The sequence below is a fragment of the Notamacropus eugenii genome, chromosome 1 (assembly GCF_028372415.1).
Source record: "Notamacropus eugenii isolate mMacEug1 chromosome 1, mMacEug1.pri_v2, whole genome shotgun sequence".
In the NCBI taxonomy this organism is placed as follows: Eukaryota; Metazoa; Chordata; class Mammalia; order Diprotodontia; family Macropodidae; genus Notamacropus; species Notamacropus eugenii.
The window spans coordinates 562,308,816-562,334,100 of NC_092872.1; the positions used below are offsets into that span (position 1 = coordinate 562,308,816).

The 25,285-nt window shown below is 34.7% G+C and overlaps 1 protein-coding gene across 4 annotated transcripts in view; it reads right to left on the reverse strand.

The window, feature by feature from the left end:
• Nucleotides 1-25,285, reverse strand: part of SNTG2 (syntrophin gamma 2) — a 668,997-nt gene that overhangs the window by 398,122 nt on the left and 245,590 nt on the right. For 3 of the 4 annotated variants that reach the window (XM_072634328.1, XM_072634326.1, XM_072634325.1), the window contains exons 3-4: nt 10,214-10,270; nt 10,055-10,112 (exon numbers count right to left, since the gene is read on the reverse strand). In XM_072634328.1, coding sequence (XP_072490429.1) covers nt 10,055-10,112; nt 10,214-10,270 — 115 coding nt within the window. The remainder of the gene's footprint in view (nt 1-10,054; nt 10,113-10,213; nt 10,271-25,285) is intronic. The other variant, XM_072634327.1, reaches the window with a different exon arrangement.

The window sequence follows — 25,285 nt, forward strand, 5'->3', positions numbered from 1 at the left end:
CTTGCATAATTACAAACTGATATTCGGAATGGCTAAAACTCTTCACAAATGTCAAAAGTGCATTAGTGTGCTTATTCTCTCAAAATCCCTCCTAAGCTAACTGCTTCCATTTTTGTCATTTTTGCCAATATACATGATATGATGCGAAAACTCTGAAATCTTTTAATTTTCATTTCTCTTAGTGATATGACATGTTTTCTTGAAGCCATTTATAGTTTATACTTTTTTTTAAAAGTGATGTTCATATCCTCAGACCATTCATCTTTTGAAGAAGAGCTTAGTGTTACAGACTGGTCAATACACTATATATTTCGGATGTAAGACTTTTACTGGTGATAGCTGATACAAAGTTTTTTATTTTATTACTTTTTTCTAATTATATCTATATTGATTTGAATTGTGTAAAAGCTTTTAAATAATTTTGTACAATCCAGAATTATAATTTTATTCTGTTTAACCTCTTCTACACATTATTTAAGTACTTTCCATTGACCACTATTGTAAGGGTGACTGATCTTGTTCTCTTCTCATTTTAAATGGTATAACTTTTTATTGTGATATATGGAAGCAAATTTGGTCTAAACCTAATTTTTTCAAAACTGCCTTTTGATTTTTCCTGTAATTCCTTTCAAAAATACACACATATACATACATATACTTGCATACACACAAACATATATTTCTTAATAATTTATTTATGCTTTTTTTGTTCCTTGAAACCATAGTAAGTTGTAGTGAAGTACTTTTTTAGTGTTTAATGAGTACCAAATAATTTTTATGACTGTAGCTTTATAACATAATCTGAATATGGGAAATATGCCTCCTTTATTAACACTGAACTTTAAATGCATTCAAAAATTATTTTGTCTCACTTTAAGAAGGATCTTCTTGGTAATCTGATGCATATAGGACAAAATCTATTTTATCATTCTTATTATATTGACAAGTCTCCACCATATCTTTTAAATTATTTATCTACCTTTACTTCTGTGTTAGTGTTTTGCAGTTTTACTTATTTAATATTATATGTGAAAGGGAATAATGTGTAATAACTCTTCAATAATCTAGAAGCATAGTAAATACTTTAAATATTAAACAGAGGAGTTTTAATTTTATTTTTATTTTATTTTTTTCTAGAGGAACCATTACAGCTTCGTGAGAAGGGTAGTGACATGGTTCTTTTGAAACATCCCTTTGTCAGTAGTGTGCAAGAGGAACTGCATAGATTTTGTCCTACATGCATCAGATTACCAAGAAGATCCTTCTTAAAGTGAGACAAAATAATTTTTGAATGCATTTAAATTCAGTGTTAATAAAGGAGGCATATTTCCCATATTCAGAGATATTTTATTAGAAATGTTCAATAGACAATTTTTGATGCAATTTAGGAACTAAAGAGAAAGACTAGAACCAAGAGTGATCTACACATAGATAACTGGACTTATGGGAAAAAATGAGGTCTTCAATGAAAGAGTATGGAGAAAAGAGAATGTAGGACAGACAGAGCTGACATGGATGATAATCTTTCAAAGGATAATTATGGAACACAGGGAATGTAGGCTATGGTGACATTAGAGACAAATGTGAGCCTAAAAATATCCCCCAAATGTTGGAACGTACACATACACACACACATTTGTTCTCACACTAGTCGGTCAACTGGTCTAAGTTCCAGATCTAGATCACTAACACAATTATATTCAAACTCTCTCATGATCATTGGAGCAATTTGGTTATGGGAAAAATACATTTCACCTACAACTTCACTAACTTTTGAGCTTTCAGTCAGTTTCTGGAGAAAAAATAAACCATCTGCTTAGAGTTAGAACCTTTTGGCTATAGATTTTAATGTTTATTGATCCCTTCTGGGACATCAGCATCACATCAAACTGCTTCTCTGCTGTTTGTTGATTCTCACCACCTTTCCTTAAGTTAGAAAAATCCTCTTCTCCTCTCGGCTCAAATATAATATTTATAAGTTCTTTTAATTAACACCTTGAAAGAGTATTTTGAAAATGTTAGTTTTTAACATGAATGGCAGTTCTCTTTAAGCAAGAGAACTGCACATCTCAAACTGACTTTTTCTCAGGTCACAAACCAGAGTAGCCAATTATGCAGTTTCTAAGATGTGGTGTCAAATCCAAATGAAGATCATGTCAACACAGCCAATTTTCAATCCAATTCACAAGAATATCAAAGCAACTGCAAAGTCCCCTTTGCTTTGCTTTTTTAAACCAGAGGTGGCAGAAAAGAGCAAGACTTTAGCAGAACCTATATCTCTCTATAGATACTTTAGTATTCCTTCCCTTCCAATGGCTAAATGAGAGCTCTCTGAATTACAAGAATTCACTTTTAATTTAGAGCCACAAAGTTGTCTATTAACATTCATATGTGATTTAGTTGACACACATTAATGCTTTGCAGCTTTGAAGTTTTTAATATGGTCATCTATTGTTTTGGTGTCATCTAAACAGTGTGAGTGTGTGTGTGTGTATGTGTGTGTGTGTGTGTGTGTGTGTGTGTGTGTGTGCATACTTAATAAATGAGAGATCTTACTCTGTTTCTTTGTAACACTGAACTATTTCTCTCTCCATTAGCAAGGCATCATTCTATGTACTTCACAAAGAGATTTGTATCTTTATGCTTTAAATTATAGGTATTTCATCCCTGAGACTGTACAAATTATACTTGAAAGCTATATTTTCCATATTTATGAGCAATGTATATTGAAAGAGTTTTTTTTTTTATCTGCTCCTGGAAGTTATCAGCATTTTCATCTATAAACAGTGGTAATATCATATCTTTTGATGATATAGATCACTTCCATTAAACAAGATACTTTTCCCATCCCTTTCATAACTAACTTCTTTCATTTATCTTAAAGGAAGAGTGCATTTTACACAGAGAAGGATCAGATAGACAGATGAGATGAAAATCAAAAAATAGTAACGTCATAAAGACCCACAGAAGAGAGTAACAAGAAAGAGAATGATTAAAAGTGCCAAAATGATGCAAAGGTTAAGAATGAAAGCTCAGAAAAAGTAGTTGGGTTTGGCAATTAAAAGACCACTCTTACTTCATACAAAATAATTTTTTTTGAGTCATGAAGTCTAAAACCATAGTTCATGGGTTCAAGAACTGAATAAAAGGAGAGGAAGTGGAGGCAATGTATGTAGAGTATAACAATTTGGAATATTGGTGCAGGGAAACTGCATGTTTCTTTTGGCAACTGATTTTTCTTTATACTCTAGGTTGGCATACAGAAGGCTGGTATTAAAGACTCCATAGGAAGCATCTCATAGAACTTTGGTAAGAGGTGTGCTGAGACTTTGCATTTGAGTGTATTCTCTACATTTTCCTTGTTTCTTCTCCCGGATGCCTTGTTTTCTTCTGTGCTATATTTAGTCATATTCATTTGAACTGCATTCCTGGTTTCTTTCTTCTTCCAATATACTATTCTATAGGTGCTATTCTCCTCCAAGTTAATCCATTTTCCTCCTTCTAGATCTTTAATGTTGTTCCAATTCACGGGGCTTAATTTAACCTAATAATAATGTTCCCTTGGGACACTTAAGACATAAACTTTAAAAAGTCAAATGTCTAAAATTTCCATAGTTATGGGACACACAAGGCAGAGTCAATACAGTACTTATACAACTGGAAAATATGGGCATTATGGAAAAGAGAACCCCACGTGGCACTGTTGCCATTACCTGGACAGGGAAGATACTTTTTGGACACTGACTGCAAGTAGATACTTAAAATTTCCACAAGGCATGAGTTTACAAGTCCTTTCATGGTTGGGGGTGGTGATCTGATGGAGGTAAATGGCCTGGGCTTAAATCCCCCAGAGAGGGTACAAATTATTCTTTTCTCTATAAATTACAGTTGGAATGTAGTTATCATATCCCTGTCTTTGTTGGCTTATCTGAAGGTTTGGGAGGTTTTTAAAGTCCAAGTCTCACTTGGACACTGCCAGATCATCTATAATCATAGGAGGTAAAGCTCATGATGAATGAATACTCAACCTCCCATTCAATAGTGAGATGCTAAGCAAAGTGTACTCCTGGTAGGCATAGGGATGAGCTCATAATATTGTCATCTGCCCTTTTTGAATTGTCAGGCTCACTGGTCCTTAATATCCATCTTGGTGAAAAACTTTAAGAACCACAGACATCTTGCTTTTAAATACTATTCTATATAGAAGTTATCTTCTTGTATTAGAATGTGAGCTTCTTGAAAGTAGGGAGTCTCATTTTTTAAAACTTTGTATCTCTAAAATTTATTAAAATGTTTGATCATAATATGTGCTTAATAGATGTTTATTCATTCAGTCATTCCTCTCAGTCTTTTCTCTCCTGGAATTTTCCTTCAAGTGTTTTTCACATGACTCTATGCCATTCTCCAGGTTTTTCTGAACATAGTCCTCTGAAGCAATTAATCAATAAACAAGCATTTATCAGTCATATATCATGTGCCAAGCCTTCTGCTATAGAGTAGAGTAGAAAAAAGGAGAGATTGTTCCTCTTTTAAGGAGTTCATATTTCATTTGGGGGCAGTGGTAGAATACAATATTCACAGATGATAAAATGAATTATAAATAAAATATGGAATACATGTAGCTCAAAAGGAACACAAGACATGCAAATTTAGAGAATCTACCCAAATATTCATATGGACAATTTGTGCCCTATCTGAGATAGAACATCCAGAGCTCTTATTGGTCTGATCAGTCATAGTAAAACATATTGTAACTTGACTCTAGCATAGTGATGCCATTTTGGTCCTCTTCAAGAATGAAGGACAATAACCAACTCTGTGTCTGTGTGTGTGTGCGTGTGTGTGTGTGTGTATATACATATATATACTCATAGATGTATATATACACATATTTAAAACATTTTCAAAGGCTTTTTCTGCATCTATTAAGATAATCATACAGTTTGACACATTTTGGTCTTAAATATAGTTACCTTGATTGCTTTTAATTTTATTTATTTTCGGTGTTCTACAATCACTACCATATAACTTAGATTTTTCCCCCTACCTCCTCCCTCCCTTCCCAAGACAGCATATAATTTTATATAGGTTCTACATATACATTCCTATTAAATATGTTTTCACTATAGTCATGCTGTGTAGAAGAATTAATATGAATGGGAGAAATCATATAACAAATCAAAAACGTAATACAAAAGAAAATGGTCTGCTACATTCTGCAATTGAATTCCACAGTTCTTTCTCTGGATGTGGAAGGCATTTTGCCTTAAAAGACCATTGGGAATTTTTTTCAAGTCCTTACATTGCAATGAAGTTCCAAGTCTACCAGAAAAACTCTCACACTGTGATGGTTGCTGTGCACAAAGTTCTCCTGGTTCTGCTCCTTTCACTCAGAATCAGATCATATAAGTCTTTCCAGGCCTCTCTGAAGTCCTCCTGTTCATTATGTTTTATAGCACAATTGTATTCCATCACATTCATATACCATAATTTATTCAGCCATTCCCCAGTTGATAGGCATCCCTTTGATTTCCAGTGTTTGACCACCACAAAGAGAGCTGCTATAAATATTTTTGTACATGTGGGATCCTTTCCCATTTTTATGATCTCTTGGGGATACAGTCCAAGAAGCGATATTGCTGGGTCAAAGGGTATGCATATTTTTGTAGCCCTTTGAGCATAGTTTCAAATTGCTCTCCAGAATGGTTGGATCAGCTTACAGCTCCACCAACAATGAATTAGTGTTCCAACTCTCCCACATCCTTTCCAACATTTATCATCTTCCTGTTCTGTTATGTTAGCCAATCTGATAGGTGTGATGTGGTACATATTTAAAATTTTTAAAAGAAATTAAAATCACAATATTACAGAAATAGTTTTGACCTTATAGATGCCCTGAAATGATTTGTGGGACCCTTTAGGGTCTCTGGATTATACTTTAAGAACTGCACCTAGAAGGAATTCCTGTTAAGTGAACTCCCTCATTTTACAGATAATGAAAATGAAGCACTTAAGCTCCTACTTCTAGATCTGGAAGAAATCTCAGAAGGCTTAATCCTAATTTCTTACTCTGTTGATGAAGCATTTAAAAAAAAGGAACTCCTTTTATGGGATCTGCCTGTACCTTTGCAGTTCAATGGCTGTACTGTTGCTTAAGAGTCTTAGAGAGTAGTCTGAAACACTAAAAGATTAAATACTTACCCAGGGTCTTACAATTTGATTGTGTCACAGGCAAGGCTATGTCTTTCTGACTCCAAAATTTCCTATCTATCCACTGTCAATCTATTTTATAATCCATAGCAAAGCAAATTGAGCATAAGGTGAACTAAAACTCCACAGATATTTTCCAGATGAGCTCTTGTCAAGCCTTTCATCCCTATTTTGTACCCAGGAAATATTTTTTTTGAATCCTAGAGAAAGACTTCACATTTGTCCCTAATTAATTTCATCATATTCAGTCTGACCCAATGTTCTCTCATGTAACAAAAATTTTTGCATCAGGATTAGGAAATCTGGTGTATTTGTTATCCTTTTTCATTTTGTGTCATCTGCAAATTTTATAAGCATGTCATCTGATCTTCATCTGTCAATGACAAGGTGGGACTAGACTTTCTGAAGTTCCTTCTTGCTTTAGAAGTCTAAACTTATGTGCTTCAGTTTCTTCTTCTGTCAAATGCATTTCCTCAAATGTCTTTTTCAGTTACAAATGTACGAATCTTCTATGGAATGTACTAATGCTTCTATAGAAGTCACTGGAAAAAATGCTATCACAGAACCCTGATGCACTTTACTTGATATCTTCCTCATTTTCAGTAAATGATTAAATATTACCATATGTGCTGAAATTAACAAGTTTGAATCCTGTCTACCACAAATTTCTCTATCTTTCCTATAAGAATAATAAGGAAGAGCCTCTCAAATGCTAAAATCAACACCAAACACACTGACAGTATTCTCCTGATTTATCAGTATAATAAGCCTGTCAATAAGGGAAATATGGTTATTCTGGCATGAGCCAGAATATTGGCTGTAGTTTCCTTACTTCACTTACTTAACTAAAGATGAAATGAATTTTTTATTCCAATTCAGCATGAAATTCAAAAATGTCAAGACTTTAACTGGTTGCTCATATCATTCCCCTTTTCTCTTTCTATTCAACGCCTTTTATTATATTTTCCAGTTCAAATCCAGAAATTCAGCAGCTCATATAAATGAGGAACTGAAAACCTTTGCTCCAAAAAAAAATTAAGGACATATAACATTCTTTGAAAAAGTATTTTTCAAATATTTATCAGTCAAGTAGAGGGTTTATAGCAGCACTGAAATGATTAAACATAACTAGTTCTATTGATTTATTTTGTTCTGCAGAATTTCTATTCTATTGACCTGGAAATCTTCATTCAGTGATATCTTTCTGTACAGCCTATTAATTTAATTTTCAACTTATTAACCCTTGAAATATGCAATAAAAATGCTTTTGTCAAATTTAATCATATTAACCATGTGTGAATGTTAAAGAAGCCTGATTATAAGTGAGGGGTATTCATTTTTTTTCCTAGAGTGAATTGCCCAACTTTTCATTGGATACTGAGAAATAATTCCTCTATTTCCTGTGTGAAATTCTGTTCTTAACATTTTCTTGTGCCTTAATCAAACTCTACCTGAATATTTTTACCATATTTTTGTCTATTCTGAACCACTGGAAATTGAAACCTGCTCATACCCTCAGATTCCAGTTCTACGCCCTCTTGCCCAAGCTACATTCTCTAAATTTTAGGACTTAATTGATTAATGATAATTGAATTATTATCTGTTCACAAAACTTATTTTTTCCCATTGTTATTAGATTATTTTTAAATTCTCCAACTCCTATCAGTTTTCTGAAACTACAAAAAAGAAGTGCAATAGCCTAGAAGAGAATCACCTTTCCCCATGAGTATAGATAACAGCTGTGTTTATATCCTCATTAGTTCTAAATCCCTGATTAAATATAATCCTGTCTGTTCTAAAGTTTACATGAGGTTGAGTTTTTTTTTAACCCCTCCTCAAAGACAAATGCATATTATTTAGGTACCATCTATAATAATGTTCCAAAACATGTACCTTTGGTTGGAAATAGTAACAGTAGTAATAACAATAAATTTTATTATTTATTATTAATACAGAACTAAACAATTATGTAATATTTAATTATTTGTAAAACACATTACTTACATCATCTCAGTTTAGCCACACTGAAGCAGGACTGTATTATAGAACAGTATTAAAACACTTAAATACTTTTCCTCCCCATGAATATATAAAAATCATGAAGACAAGCATTCACACACTGATTTATATAAAATAATATAAACTAAAAATACATGACCTCCCACTTCCTCCTGGTAAAAATATTTGCAATTATTCAAAAGATAATCTAAAATCTATTATCAGCTTCCTTTTATATCCCTCTAATCATAGTTTCACAGATAACCTGCATTAAAATAGTCCTCTCCTTCTCTCCTTCACTTGTGGATGTTCTGGGAATTATCTTATTTCTTTAGTAAATCCATAGCAGATTGTATTTACTCTTTCTGGTTGAGATTATTCTACAGGTTAATTCTCTTGGGAGGATGGGTTTCTTTGGAAGAAAAGGAGCTTTGTAGAAGGAAATAGACCAGTTCCTTAAGGTATATCTGAGTAGGAATAGTCAAAGGATACTATATAAAAGAAAATTAAATTCAGCCTGTCTCCCTATGGGCTTCTGCCAAGGGCAGAAAATGAGAATGGAATCTTTAGGAACAAAATGATATGTGAGATTGGTGTCCAAAGGGATAATGACTGTTGCAGTGAGATTGATTATCCATATAATGATAAGCCCTCAGAGGAGCTGGACAGTAAATTAGTCATTGGCCCCTTTGGCATTAACTATATCTATTAGGGTTCTTTCACTATCATGTCTTCCACTTTCTTTCTGTCAAATATTCTCCTAATTATGTTAATGTTATTATGCTATTTTTCAGTATGCCTCCTGGCAATTTCAGTCAATAAAATGAGTTTATATATGTCCTCCCAGCTTAAAAGAATGTATGTGATGGTTACTATTTAGGAGACTAAGTGTATTAAATGATATGACTAATAGATAACAGTAGATCTACAAAAGAGACCAGAGATCTGTCCCCAAGGGAATAAGAGGAAATAAAAGTGTTCAAAGATTGAATAGAAGGCAAGGGAAGTTATCTAAAGGTTTGAAAAGGCTGACCAAGGTGAAGAAATGATACACCTTTTTAAAGTTTAATCATACAGAGTGTGACCACCAAAAGTCATTCTTCATTTGATTTGTGGCCAAGCCTTACGATTATGGAAAGTGAATTTCCTTATTCTAAAGATACCCATATTCCCATATGAACAAAATGTATATACTTAACCTTCTATACTTTCCACTCCCCAGAGAGGATACTACCAGTGAAATGCTCATATGTTTACTTCTCTTTTGTTTGATGGGAGATGTTTAATATAAGTAGCTCTATTTCAAGATTTGTGCAAATTTATATAGTGTTTTAAAGCAATTTTATTGCATCTATTCTTTTTTACATACAGTTATCTTTTGAGATATCAATGACTCCTAATGACTGGTTCATTTTATCATTGTAACTAAAAAAATAAATGAGATAAGAGAACTGGACCAGAACATGTTTTATACATCATTGTGTGGGGCTTTAAAATCAATTTAAATAAGGAAAACAGAGCAAAATAATAATTTTTAAAACAAGATAATGCAACTGAATGTCCTAGAATGTACTAAATATGTAGAATTCTAAAGGATTATAGGTTTAAAATGAGTAATACAGGACATTATGGTTCACTTAGTTAAATTTTTCCATTTTTCCATACAATGAAACTGGAAACAAAAGGAGTTATATAAACTTGCCCGAGGGACCACCAATAGTAATTAGAAGAGTAGGACTCAGACCCAGACCCTCTGACTATAGCTCACTTTCAGCTGTACCCTAAATTTGGTCCTCAAATACTATAACAACATGCAATACAATTTTTTTGTAGGGAGTTCTTTTACCTGCTTGATCTTTGAATATTTTTGAGATGACGACAGGTACCTTGTGTTCAGCACCTCCCTGGAAAACACATTGATCAGAATAAAACACTAACTCACATTGTTTGCCATTCACATGAGTAATTTCAGAAGGAAATAAGAGAAGTGGAGAAAAAAACATACCTTAATACTTAGGCCCAAGCCCCCGATAGGTTGTCTGCGAAGTGTAACAGTTCTGTGCTTTAAAAAATTGTAAAAAAAATAAATTTATTTTAAAATACAACACTAGAATATGGATACATAATGTGTATGCAGTTTATAATGACTATACATGTACAGATACATTTCAAGATAATCAAAATAGTGAAGTAACTATTTAGGGATGTGCCACCGAGACAAAATATCCTAAAAACTTTCTTTGACCTTTGTTCACCATTTGGCCCATCATTACATCTCTCCTCTCTATTGCTAGACACCTTGAAAGAGTTCTGTTTCTCCATTTACTATCACTTATTCCTCCAAACTTTACATTCTGATTGCAGTTACTATAACTCAAATTAAACTATTCTCCATAAAGTTACTGATGATTTAATTGCCAATCCAATAGAAATTTTTGTAGCCTTCATTTTTGTTTTTTGGATCTACTTTGCTTATGAGACTGTTGGTCTCACATCCTAAGGAATGCTCTCTCCCACCTCAGTCTCTACAGTTCCCCTACTTCTTTGATGTTTCTAGCTTTTCCTTCTCTGTTTACTTTGTCAGCTTCTCATTCCATTCAAAAATCCATAATATGTATTCAGTCCTTAGCCATATTCTCTTCTCTCTCTGCACAAGAAGTTCCTAACATTTTATACCATGGACATGCTTAGCAATCTAGTGGAACTTATGGACCCAATCTCAAAATGTTTTTAAATACATAAAATAAAATGTATAAAATTACAAAGGAAATCAATTTGTTATCAAAATACTTTTGAGAAAAAAAAAACACCTATATACAAGTTCATACTAGGTTAAGAACTCCTACTCAACAATAAAGCACCACAATTATAATTTTTTTAAAAAAATATTCTTGGGGAAGTTAGGTGACACAGTGACTATATCCTTGGCCCTTGAGTCAGGAGGATCTCAGTTCAAATCTAGCCTCAGACACTTGATACTTACTGTGTGACCTTGGGGAAGTCACTTACCACCATTTCTTTGACTTCCCCTCTCCAAAAAAAAAAAAAAAAGTTCTGGTACCTAATGTTCTTACGTTTTCTTACTCCTCTATCCCTATCACAATAATGATGATCACTCAGTACAGAATGCCTGCCTCTAATATGACCTTACCTTCCACTCCCTTATAAACTTCTACTTCCCTATTACTGGCCTTTAAAGGAGATACAAAGTCATGAAAATGTTTACAAAATATGAGAAAACACAGTATGAGTGAAGGCAAGAGGACCTCTTCTATAAGATAAGTGCAAACATTATTTTTGCTTGAATTAGGTGCTCAATCAACTCTCTTTTACTTCCAAGTCCTTGACAGGTGAGATTGTCAGTTAAGGAGGTTGTGGATTGATCAGGTGTTCTATATTTTGACTAAATCTGAAAATTATTGATATTCTCTAAGTGAAGCTGCCTTTTGAACTAATATCAGTAGTAAAGAGTAGGAACAACTTCACAATAATAACACTATCAATATGAGGAAGTGACTACATAGTCTCAGGGGAAAAAATATGTCATCAATGTGTGTTCACCTTCTGGTAATTAAATTTTCAGGGTGGACAATTATGGGCAGCATGTGTAAAGGCATGCCAGTTGTTCTCTAGGACTGGTGGTCAGTAGAACACTTATATAGTTCTCATGACATTTAATGATCAAGAAAAACCTTACAGATGTATTGAGTGGAACAGGTATATTTAGTAAAGATCCCTCAAGGAGTAGAATAGGTATATTTAGTGAAAACCTCTCAGTGGTCCCTTATGTGAACCCTGTTTGTCTCATATGGCCCTGAAAAACCAAACAATACAGATTCTTCTTTTTTTTTTCTTAAAATTCTTTTTGTGCTATGAGACAGTCCTTGACAGAGACTGCTTTTGCTTACCCCCTTTACTTACTCCCTTATCTCCTTTCCTAGACATTACTCCATGTTACATGACAGTCCTTGAACAGAAGTTGCTCACTCCCTTACACCCCCCTTTTTCTAAAAATTATTCTTGTAGATTTATTTCTTATTGCTGGGGTAGATTTTCCATGGTTAGATTATACCCTCAAGGCTCAGCCAATGGGGGCTGTGGAAGGGGATTAGGGTGGGGGTATTTTGGTCAGGGTCTATAAAAACTGAGGTGCAGGGCACACTCTTGCCCTTCTCAGCCATCGCCATCTTGAGCACAGGCAGGAGTGCCCTTTCTGGAGAAAGCTGAATAAATATCTTTCCTTTTCACTCCTTTGGTCAAGACTCTAATTTCATCAAGGGGTTGTCCCACATAGTTTTGGTGCATTGGTCAGGAAGCTTCTCTTTCCCTTGGAATTTTTCTGGTACCAACTCAGGGGCAGGTGCTATACCAGCTTTCCTGGTGGCTCATGAGCCTGGTGACTGAGGAATCCTCCTTGAGAATGGTAAGTCACAAAGACAGTCCTTGACTCAGTAAAAATGAAACAGTGGAACTCCAGAGGTAATGAAGATGTCATCAAGGTCACCAGATCAAAGTGAAACCAACTAGATCACATGAGTTTGTGCATACAAATCCACCCAGGTAAGCAAGATCTGGGAGACTTGGCACCCTAAGTGGTTAGAGTCCATAAAGATTGCCTAGCCAAGACCATTGAGCTCCTGAATTTGCCTCCCACCTAAGCAGTTAGAATCCATAAGGTTTGGGTAGGTGCCTCCCACCTAAGCAGAGTCCATAAAGATGGGGAAGACTAATTCTAAGGAGAGTGGTGACAAGTTATTTCATATGCCAGCTGATACTCCTCGAGTCTTGACTTAGTAATTGGAATGAACTAACAAAGTATAAGGGAAAAGATAAGAAGAAAGTGATTAAGAATTGTTTAGCCTGGGCAGGCACTCAGGTCATGTCTTCTGGCCAAAGTACGGATCCTTTGAGGACTGGGTTTGCCAAAAATTTAAACCTATATGTACACTCCTATTTTGTTAAATGTTTTGTCTGTATATGTTGTGTTGATATTTCTGTGTGAATGAAAGTCTGTGTCTCTGTTTTATCTGACACTTTGTAAGGTTGTAAATTTAGCCAGCCACCCAGCAAGAGCAGAAAGGCTGAGCTGGACTGTCCCTGAAATTCATGTTACTTCTCTTCAACCCTCTCAGAGCAGAGGGACAGGGAGGGAGGGAATATATCTTTTTCTCTCAGACCAAAGACAGGCAGGCTAATCAACATTTAAACATGTCCTGCCTCACCCAAAGGAGAAATTTTTGTGTAATGGGACACAACAGAAAGATAATTGAATTCATTCTGGACATATTTGGAACTGTGAATAGGTGAAATGTGTCACTCTTAATTTAATGTTTAAGATAGGTTAGAATTTGTTAAAGTATGATGGAAGTAAATGTAAGATTAGCAAAAAGTCTCAAGCAGGAACCTTAGAAGTAGGGCTGAGAGTTTTGAATTTGGGTTTAGTTAGGTCTTGAAGCTAAAGTTGGTACTTTATGTTCAAATTAAGTCAATGTATCTGATATCAGACAATGGGTTTAAAGTGGCAAAGAAATAAATAAATAATAAGAGGTTTTTCTATTTTTTTTTTTTAAGTGATCATTTTAGGATGAGGAAAAAGGGTTTTATTTTATTTATTTATTTTTGCACAGGGGGAGCGGAGGAAATGTGGCTCTCTTGGTATGTAAATTGTTAGGCATTTAACTCCCTCTAGTTTTTAAGGTTTGGGGTAGGACAAAATTGTTAAGCATTTTATTTTTTAATTTGAAATATAAAGGAGAATAGAGGTAGTCTGAGTAAAGGCAGAAAAGAAAGCAGAATGGTGAAAAGAAAAACAGGAGATGGGGGAACAATGGGCCTGTGTGCTTTCAGCTACTCCCTTCCCCATATCAGTTCAGAAGATTTGAATATGTTGAGAAAATGAAAATTTGTAACTTGATTAGAAAACTGACAGACAATTATTATGATTGGCTATTGTTACAATTCAATGAATTATTAAGTGTCCAAGTTCCCTGCTTGGAGGGTAAGCCAAGCCCACTTAGTTAACCTTGGTTCAGATAAGATCTCTTTTACCTAGGCTAAAGACAGTTAACTTAGGCACTTTTTAAGTTAACATAATTTTAAACTTTTTCAGAAAACAAGGAGAAAGGTTATTTAGATTGAATTTAAATAAAAAGCAATAATCTATGAGCTATCTTTTCTTACAATTAAAATGTAAAGGGAAATTAGATAATCTGAGTAATGGGATTGAGAGATTTGGAAAGACGAATAGAGATTCGGTTGAAAATACAAAAGGCAGATAAGGTTTGAATAGTTCTGGATGAGTTAGTTTCAGATTGTTTCAATAAGTAGTGAGGATATGAGGAAGTATTTTAAGGAGACAGAAAAATCATGTAACTTTATTTGATAATTAATTGCTCAATCAAATTGGCTATGACTCTATCCGATCAGGTGATAAGAGTGTGCCCATGTGGTGGCAAAAAGATGAATCACTATGCAAGGTGACATGGAAATGCATTCACCTGAATGGGTTAATAACTTTTTTTAAAGTTTTAAGTAAACTTTTAAATAGTTTTAAATTTTTAAATAAATCTAAATGTTGTTATATTAAAAATGGTATTGTTAAATTAATGATGAATTGGTTAAAAGAAGCTGTTACGAATTCTGTGTAAGAGCTTCTATGTTGTATAATTCCTATTGAGAAACTGAGAATCCTTAGAAAAATACACTTTTATATATGGGTGTGATATTCAAGGATGTTCCATCTAAGGATGTATTACGTATGTTAAAAAGTTTATTTCTGCTGTTAAGAAGGAAGTTTTAACTAAAATTGTTTTTTTTACGAATCAAGCATTTACAAAAGTATGTTTGTAAAAGGAAGCTTATGGGCAAATATGCAAAGGTCTTGGTTTTTAGATCTTCTGCAGTTTTTGCCAGTTAGGTTCATGAGGGCCTTGTGATAAATTGTAAACTGTTCTTAAAAGAGGAAGATTTTTTTTTTGTATGAAGAAATGCTTTGTAAAATCTTTCATATGACTTTTGGAAGGCCTATCCAATTTGCATTTGTGAGTTAATTTGTTCAGTTCCCAAAAATTCAACTTTTACAAAATTGGGAAAAAATTAGTTTCTTTAAAGGACTTAAAAAGAAACAGTTCGTGTTCTTTTGCAACACTGTTTGGCCTCAAAATCACCTAGAGGGCCATGAAGCATGGCCCATTTTTGGGACTTTAAAAATAAATAGTCTCTTACAGTTAGAACTGTACTGTAAGCCTAGAAGGAAAATGGGTAGAAGTTTCGTACATAATGGCCTTTGTCCAGCTCTCAGAATCATGTTCTCAGGAGAGATTTTGAGATGCTCATAGTTAGAACTTCCCTCCCAAAAGAGCAATCAGAGTCAACTGACTTTGATCCTCTCCCCCTCCCCTGGCTGAGCCACAGGTCTTATTGAGGTGTGATCCTCTGCAGCCCCTCCTCCTGAGGTGACACCTGCTTAGGCCTCAGGCCTCACTCCCATGGCACTCTCTGGGGAATCTCCCCTTTCACCCCTACTCTTCCTCAGTGGATCTTTTCCATGCCATCCTGATCCCTAGTCCTTGCAGTTTATTCTGGTCCATGCAGCATTCCCCAGCCCCTCCCTCACAAGAGAGGGACTCCCTATCCCCACAGGGCCCTCAGGCCTTTTTCCCCTGAGGGAAGTGCCTGCTTCTAGTAGAAAAATTACAGCCTGGAAGTATCTAGGTCCAGCACATAGATGGTGAAGGTGGATGGGTCTGGATGGAGAAGCCAGCCAGTTGCTATCTGCACTTAGTAAGACAGCCCAGCCTTCTCTCAATAAATTTTTATATGATATGAAAATGCAATTGATGTCATCCAAATTTTATTGTTCATGTTCACAGCTAAAACAATTTGGTTATCACTTATGAAAATTGTAAGTTTGCTGTTTATAATTTTAATGCTAAAACCTAAGTATAGCCCCAACAGCTGAGGAGATAGTATAAAGAACTTGCTTTGGTGAGAATTTGAATATATAAAGAAATGATCTCTAGTGATTGACTATTTCTGAGTCTGGATATAAAGTGGAGTTGATATCTAATTGAGTTCTTGCTTTTCATCTTCATGATATGTTTCTATAATCAAAGCAGATAGTTTAAGATGTAAGCAAAAGGCAAGTAGTGGAATCTTGCTATTTTCAATTAATTGGTAGATGGGTTCTCTGGTGTGAATGGGACATTCTTTCTGAATGCTACAGGAATAATTAGATAAAAGAAAGGAAACCAAAGTATAAATGGAATGTTTTATCATTGTTCCATAGGGCAAGACTGGGATTTAAAGTTAGCTGTAATTATGTAGAATTGTTGTGGTTGGGGGCGCTTGTGACCTAAAAATAGTGACACATTGGGACCAAACCTTGTTTCAGCTAAAGAAGTTCAAAGTTTGCTATCTTATCTGAGGAAGGAATCTGGGGGTGGCTCCAGGTGATCTGGGTGTTCCAGGGATGATCTTGATGAGAGTGGCCAGTAACCTGGAGATTTGGATTGATAGGATTAAAGATGGAAAATAGAACAGACATTTGGGCATAATGGCATGGAAGAGTTTATGGGCCTCTAGAGAGCCAGATCAAGTAGAGAAATTTAAGTAGCTTTCTAGGTGACATTTTCCAGTGCCCTATTAGATAAATGGGACTAAAACTCCTTTGGAGTAAGGGACAAAAGTCCCAACTGGGAATAAAGTCTTTATCTATTACAAAATGATGTAAAAGCAATTGGTATTAAAACAATTGACTAAATCAAATTACTGAGATTAAATCAGAGACATCTTTAATTAGGGAAAAATAATTTGTGTAGTTTCTTAGAGGCAGGTAACCTCTGGTAATGTTTGGCATTAATGAAAAATTAAATGTTTCTGTTTTGATTTGAATTCATTTCATGAACATAAGCTGAAGTTAGTGTTTGAACTTGCCATATGTGTAGTTCATTCTTTTAGACTAAGTAGGGTCATAAAGGTACAAAGAAGCTTGGGAAACAGATGTAAATTTAGAGCAATAACATGGTTTCAATAGTAAATTAGACTTTGATTGTTATTTAATCAGAAATTAGATCATGTATAGAAAGGCATGCAAGCTACTTAAGACTTGCTTTGAAAGATGTTCCTTAGCCTATGTGAAATTATATTCATATCTGAAACTGATTACTGGAGCTTGATATGTTAAGATTTATGGGACTGTTAACTGACTGTTCTTCTGAGTCTAATTCCAGGGGTGGATAGCAAGAAAGACCATCTGAACCATTGATTCATGATGCCAGTGAGCCTGTGAGATGCTGGTATGAACTACAAAGGTGATCTCATTGGAAGGTTGGGGAAATAAATGACTGTTCAGCCTGGGCTGAGGTAGAATTTTCCTGACTCAATTTCCCCACTGACACCTGGAAGATTTTAAGCCTGGCTTGCTGCCAGTTGACAATCTACTTCTGCCCGGGACAGACATGAAGTTAAGGAGATGTTCCCCTGAAATGTCCCTACTCTTAATGGCAATTTCCTATAATCAAAAGTTTTGTAAGCATAATACCAGATCAATTAAACAGTAGATTGTTGGTAGGGGAACACCTGAGGTTAAGTCCAAAAATTAAGCTATTAGGCTTAGGATTTTAGACCAACAGCAATAAGTTAGGGTCCTTTAATTCTTAGTAATAGTATGGAGACAATCAGGTCAAGGGCTTGGGAGGTTAGCATACATGGTTATTATTTTGTCTCAGTTGATTAATGTGAATTTCTTAAACATGACAATTGGTCAAAATTCCAATTTTGATTCTGTAAGAGTGATAAGTGTGTAAAGCTTAGGAATGGTCATCTAAAATTGTATTAAGGTCAATTTTGTAGGAAAGTGGACATCTGAATTTCTACAAGAAGACAAAGGAAAGAAGATGCTGAGATGCCACGCTGAAGACTGTTTGAAGAAGCATTACATGACCAAAAGCCAGAATTATTTTATGATGTGATATGTACTGTGCTAACAATGATTATTTAGTAGATTTATGTAAGTACAGGAGCTTGTTATTGACTCCTTAGTGAAATCTCACGAAGGGGACTGCCGCCCTTTCTCCACTCCCACTCCCCAATCCCGTGCCTTGGAATTTGTCAGTGCATCAATCAGTGTCAGTGAAGGGACTAGAGGTAACTCCAACCCAGTGGACTGTGGCATCACAAGATCCTGAAACCTTAAAATTTGAAGAAGGGACAGACCCATTCATGACAGAAAGGACTGTTGTGGGTTTATTGCTCTTGTTAGTTGTTATACCTTTTCTTTGCTTTGCTGCAGGTATTTTGAAGTATACCAGGAATGGTATGAGGAGTCTTTAATTGAGAAATAAATATCTTTCCTATTTTTTTTAAAAAAGGAGTGATTGAGTGGAACAGGTATATTTAGTAAAGACCCCTCAGGGAGTAGAACAGGTATATTCAGTGAAAACCTCTCAGGGGCCCCTTGCGTCAGCCCTGTTTGTCTCACCTGGCCCTGAGAAACTGAACAACAGAGGGTCTGGTATTTTTTTTTCTTAAAATTCTTTTTGTGCTACAAGATAGTCCTTGACAGAAACTGCTTTTGCTTACTCCCAGACTGCCTTTACTCACTCCCTTATCTCCTTTCCTAGACATTACTCCATGTTATATGACAGTCCTTGAACAGAAGTTCTCACTCCCTTACCCCCCCTTCTCTAAAAATTATTCTTGCACACTTATTTCTTGTTGCTGGGGTAGATTTTCCATGGATAGATTGTACACTCAAGGCTCAGCCACAGGCTAAGAGAAGGGGATTAGGGTGGGGGTATTGTGGTCAGGGTCTATAAAAACTGCTGTGCAGGGCACACCCTCACCCTTCTCAGCTATCACCATCTTGAGCACAGGTGGGAGTGCCCTTTCTCGAGAAAGCTGAATACATATCTTTCCTTTTTACTCCCCTGGTCAAGACTCTAATTTTATTAGAGGGGGTCATTTCACACAGTATCATAGTACATGTTTACATGTTGTTTAATAGTTTAAGAAATGATTTTGTCCTCCAAAATAAAGATGACACATTTATCAAGATCTTGTACAGGAAGTTCAAAAATTATAATAAGTTCTTTGAGGGCAAGTATTATTTTATTTTTGTCTTTCTGACTCTAGTATCAATGCCTTATATATTACAAGTGATTAATAAAATATTTATCGGAATTGAATTGATTTAAAAATCCCAAAGACAAAGGTCACAGAATCAACTTATTCCACTTTGGGACAGCCCTAACTGATTGGAAATTGTATTTTCCCACTCAAATTGAAATAAATCTACTTTTCTATGATTTCCATCCATTGTGCCTACCTCTTCTATCTGGGGCCAAATGAAAGAAATATCCTTTCTCACTATTATGTTCCTTCAAAAACTATAATGTTTCATCCAAGTCTCTCTAAGCCTACTCATCTCTAAGCTAGTTAGTGTCCCAAAGTAGAATAGGTTGTTTCTGCAGGTAGTAGATTCTCCCAACTGAAAGAGCTTCATGCAGAGCCCAAATGGCTATTTGTTAGCAGTGTTAGGGAGAGAACTGGTTGTTTGGCTTCAGAACACCCTTCCAATTTTTAGACAATGTGAGCTTTGGGTCTTTGAGACTTTCAAATAAGTTCAATTCAAAGAAGCATTTACTAAGAACACAGAATCTTACCAGTTGTCCTATGGAACTTTCTCTGGATCTTGCAACATTTTGTGAGAATAAGGGTAGCCACTGCAGTTATCTATTTGTTATCCTTCATTCTCACAGCATGGAAAGCCCACCAGAGTTCTCAGATGATTTTTTTTTATTCTGGTCTCTGAATTATTGATAATAAGTGATAGTCTACTTATACCTACCATACACCTCTCCATTTACTCCTTGTAAATTTTGGTTTTATGAAGATGACAATGTTTTAGGATTTGTAGTTAAATAGCATCCCACGAATGAAGTCTGTGTAGGGAAGGGGAAATGAGCCTCTCATTGAAAAAACTGCACAATTTTCCAAATGAAACCCAAGATGAAAGCTATTAATTCATTAAGTGTTGTAGAGCTAAGTGCATTCAATAAATATTCTATATTAAACATACTCTAAGTAGTACTGAGAAAGAAACAAACATTGGTAAATATCCTTGGCTCTTAAAATTATCAATGTGAAGTTATCACCACCTAGAGACTTCAGACAAGGCTCCCTCTCTAAACAAGACTTCATTTTAGGAAGAAGAGGAAAAACATGCTCATTTCATTGGTCTTTGGTGATTTTTTTTAAAGTTTTCTATGTTTTCAATTACTGGAATTAGTTTCTTTTTCCTTCCCTACATTGCCAGACCTCATCTGAACATACATCATTTGCGCAGAATTAATATTTGAAGATATGAAATGCCAAAGAAAAAAGTTTTTAGGGAATTAATTCCAGATCCTATATGAATTATCCAACAATTCCACTGGAACTGAATACAGTTTTTTGCTCACAAATTTTTGAGACAAGACCTTTATGAAAATGCTGGCCATCACTCAATCAAAAACTACATTTTGTCATTTTAGGCATGTACACATATATACCCTCCTAATATTACTATAAAAGGATACTATATCATTCATTTGTCTGTGGACTATCAATCAATACTGTGAAGCAGAGCTGGTCTTCAAAAGGCAGATCACATCTTTATCCTCAATGTATCTCTTTCATCTGACAGAAAAATATCTTTGATACACCTGTGAGATTTCTTATTTTGCCACTCAATGTATTAGTTCTCAAACTTGGATTGACTTCTTACCTGTCATGTATTATTCTTTCATATATCTTATCTCCACAAATATAAAACTACATCATAACAATATAGTTGAAATCTCACATCTAAACTCAATTTCAAATTGATTACTGACAAGCAGATTGCATTGCTGAAAAAAAATCCATTTAAGTTTACAAATAAAACTGGTTAGTTTTGTGCAATTACGCAGACTATCATTTTTCAGTAATACCTGAAGTTTCAGGAACCCTATTAATATTTCATGAATTTCAGATTGACAGTTTGAGCATTTGATGCCTCCTATAACACTGTGTGCTCTCCCACTCCCACTTTATGGTTGCTGTGGGGCCTAAAGACTAACTTAAATGTGCATAAACAAGTTGTAAAGGGTATTACTACCTGATTACCTAATTAAAGCTTTCTCTCTAATGTAATCAGAAAACCTAAAAGAAAAGAAGAGCTTTACTGAGATAGTAGGGAAGCCCCTAACTGAAAAGTTTATCCTTTTAACTCCCCCACTTATTGAGTACCCCTTCCCTTCTTTGTTCAGGATTACAGGTCAGACTTCACTACGAAAACTGATATTATTTGCACAGAACTCTCATTTCTGGACCCCTTGATATTAGCCCCCAATATCTCTTCACCTTCTTTAGACTCTGAAGAACAGACTGGTCTGTCTCCTTGTTAAGGCTTATCAGTTTTCTGGTGGTTATTACCTATAGACCTTCAGAGCATTATCTTTCCACTTTCAATGAGTACAGTGTTTGGTTCAGTCTTTCTTTGTATCCCATTCCCTACACTCATACAAGGAGACTTCAACATACATTATTGATAGTCCCCTCAGACACCCTAACTTCCCAGTTCCTCAATCTACTCAATAGCCATAATCAACTATTCTTCTAATAAGCCTTAACTACACACAGATATGGCCAGACTCTTGATTTTGAAAGACAAGTGTTCCACTTTAATGTTTATGTTTTCTGAGATACAATGATCTAACTAAATCTTTGATCATTCTGTTCTTCCCTATACTTATGACGGTTAAAACTGTCCTTCATCCTCATTCACTGTGGCATCTATTTGCTATATACCTTTTTGTTCTCCCAGGTCATAACTCCTGCAAAACCTAAAATCTCTTTTCTTTGCTATCTTGACCACTTGGTCAACCAAGTCAACTACACATTCTAATCTCTTGCTCCCTTGTCTAATGCCAACCAGACCATGTTAAACTCCAATTACTCTTTTCATCTACCTCCTTCACTCACATTCATGAATTGCTGAATGAAATTGGAGGAAATCAGAAAAGTATTCCCACTAGGTCCACCACAAATGTATGTATCTTATTTCAACCAGGTCTTTCCTGCAGTAAATATGACTTTCCTTCTTAACTCACTCACTAAACCACTCTCCACAGTGACTCTTTTAAGACTTCTCATTTTTCCCTCAAGCCTCCCACAGCACCTTCTTTCCCAACTCTCTTAGCTGAAGACTTTGCCCTATTTCCTCTTAACTATTATAGTTATTCCCTGGGAAAACCCTTCTCTTCTCTCTTCTTCATCTCAAGTCAATCTGAGGTCTTCCTCAATTATCTCTTCTTTTACTCTGTTCTTGAAAGACAAGGTGGACCTACCCCAATCCCCTCCTGTCTTTTACAGCAGACTGCATTTTCACTCTTATATACTTAATTGTTCCCTATCAACTGGCTTCTCACCTACTGCTTACAGAAGTGCCCATATCTCTCTTAATTAAAAAAAAATCTCACTGTTCTACCATCTCTCTGGCTGTTATACCATGAATTTCATGTCTTTTACTAACTGCACTCAGTACCTCTACTTCTCCTAAACACTGGGTAATCTGGGTTTTTAACTTATTATTTAACTAAAACTACCTTCTGATGTGATGTGTTAGTTGTTAAATTTAATGACCTTTCCAAATACCATTCTTGATCTCTCTGCAACAATTGATAGGTAGTATTGATCATTTCTTTGTAGATTCTCTGTCCACTTTGGATTTTAGCAGCACTGATTTCTCTTTTTGCTCTTACAGTCTCCTTTCAATCTACATCATGTACACTGTAGATGTTCCCTAAGGCTGTGTGGTACGTATACCTCCATTTTTACTCTACATTCTCTCACTTGGTGATCTCATCAACTGCCATGGGTTTAATTTTCATCACTTTGCAGTTGATTTCTGGATCCATAGATTCAGCCTTCATATCACCTCTGAGATCAACTTACACATCTCCAACTCCTTTTTTGGACATTTTAAATGGTATATCTTAAGGTACCTCAAACATATCAAAATAAAAAATCTTATTTCCTGCCCTCCCAATCTTCTCTGCTGCCCAACTTCATCATCACTTCAAAAAATCTTTTTTTTTAAATTTTAGACAAATATTAAAACTTAAATACATAAGAAAAAGGAAACATAAGCTTAAAAATTGAACTTACATAAAATATATATATATATGAAATAAGGAAAAAACATGTCATGTGCACAGCAAAACATAGAAGAGGATTCAGAACGTATAGCAATAACTTTCCATTTCAAGAAAGCCTATATATTAAATACTGTACCTTATGTCAAAAGCTGTCCATTTTTTCTTTGCTTCCTTGAAGGTTTTGTTTTGTTCTTTGCTATACACTTTTTACTTTTTTTTCCTTTCATTCCTCCCTCCTCCCTTCCCCCCAGCCTACAATTATGCTTGGATATCTTTATATATAAATACTAATATATGCATATATCCACATACATACATACATATATAAATATACTTTCCTTACGAGATTCTATTCCTAATCTTTGTTTTATGTTTGTATGTAACTCTTTTTTCCTATCTCTCCTAACTCCTCTATTTTACTTATACTTGCTACCTGGCCCTCCTTTAACTTAATCTACCCCTTACAGCAACCCCTCACTTATCCTCCCGTTCCCATAAATCAAAATACCTTTTTGTACACCCCTTTGATCTATTCATTCACTCTCCCCTCTAAAAATCCCTCCTTTATCCTTTTCTCTTCCCTATCCAATTTTTTTATTTATTTTATTTATTTATTAGTTTTATTTATTTCTGTATTTAGAAGATTTTTATACTCTTCTAGATGCCTTTTTCCTTCTTGAACCCATTCCCAATGAAAATAGGATACCAGAACTATCAGACCCCCTCCCCCATCTAATTTCTCTGTATTGCTTCTTCCTCTAGCATATCATTTATATGTTAATTACTCTTTTAGCTGCTCTTGAAAGATTTTACTTTCATATCATATTTAAGTCTACCTCAATCTTTCTTAAAAGTTACTTAATTACTAATAATCTTAGACATAGACTTTACACACATAAAAGGTAGTCTATCCTTATTGAATCTGCTGTAATTGGTCATTAATATGTTACTTATATTTCTCTTGGATCTTGTATGTCAAATCTCCTAAGAAGTTCAGTTTTTTTTTTTAAACAAAGTCCTGAAAGTCTGACAATTCACTAAATTTCCATTTTTTTTCATTCAGAATTACATTTAGCTCTGCTGGGGCCCACTTCTTTTGGTCTTTGATGTATAATGTTCCAAGACCTGTGTCACCACGGCTAGGTCTTATGTGATTATAGCTGTGGTATCTCCACAAATATACATTGTTTTTTTTCTTGAAGCTCTTAACATTTTATTCTTGAGCTGGGGATTTCAGAATTTGAACATATTATTACTGTAAGTTTTCCCCATAGGATCTCTTTCAGGTAATAATCAGTGTATATTTTCTATTTGTACTTTCCCTCCTTGTTCTAATGCTTCATGACAATTTTCTTTAATTATTACTTGTATTATTTTATCAAAATTCTTTTTTTTTTTTGGTCATAGCTTTCAGGTAGTCCAATTATTCTTATGTTTTCTCTTGATCTGTTCTCCAGATCAGTTGTTTTTCTTATGTATCTTGTTCTTTTCTATTTTTGCATTCTTTATATATACACATACTTATATATACACACATATATATGTGTGTTTATATATACATATACACATATGTTGTGCATATATATACATATATGCACACATATATATGTGTATATATGTGTGTATGTGTACATATTATATATAGATATATAGATATATATAAATATAATTTCTTGATCTTTTTTAACTTCTCTGGCTTTGCCTTGTCCTATTCTGATTTGCAAGGAGTCATTTTATTCCTTAACATTCTGAATCTCCTTCTCTAATTGGTTGACTTTCCTCTCATTATCTTCTTGTTTTTATTGGATTATTCTCACTTTTCTTTTTAGTCTTTCCTAAATATATCTCATTTGATTTTTAAAATCTTTTTTAAGTTCTTCAATGAATAATATATTTTT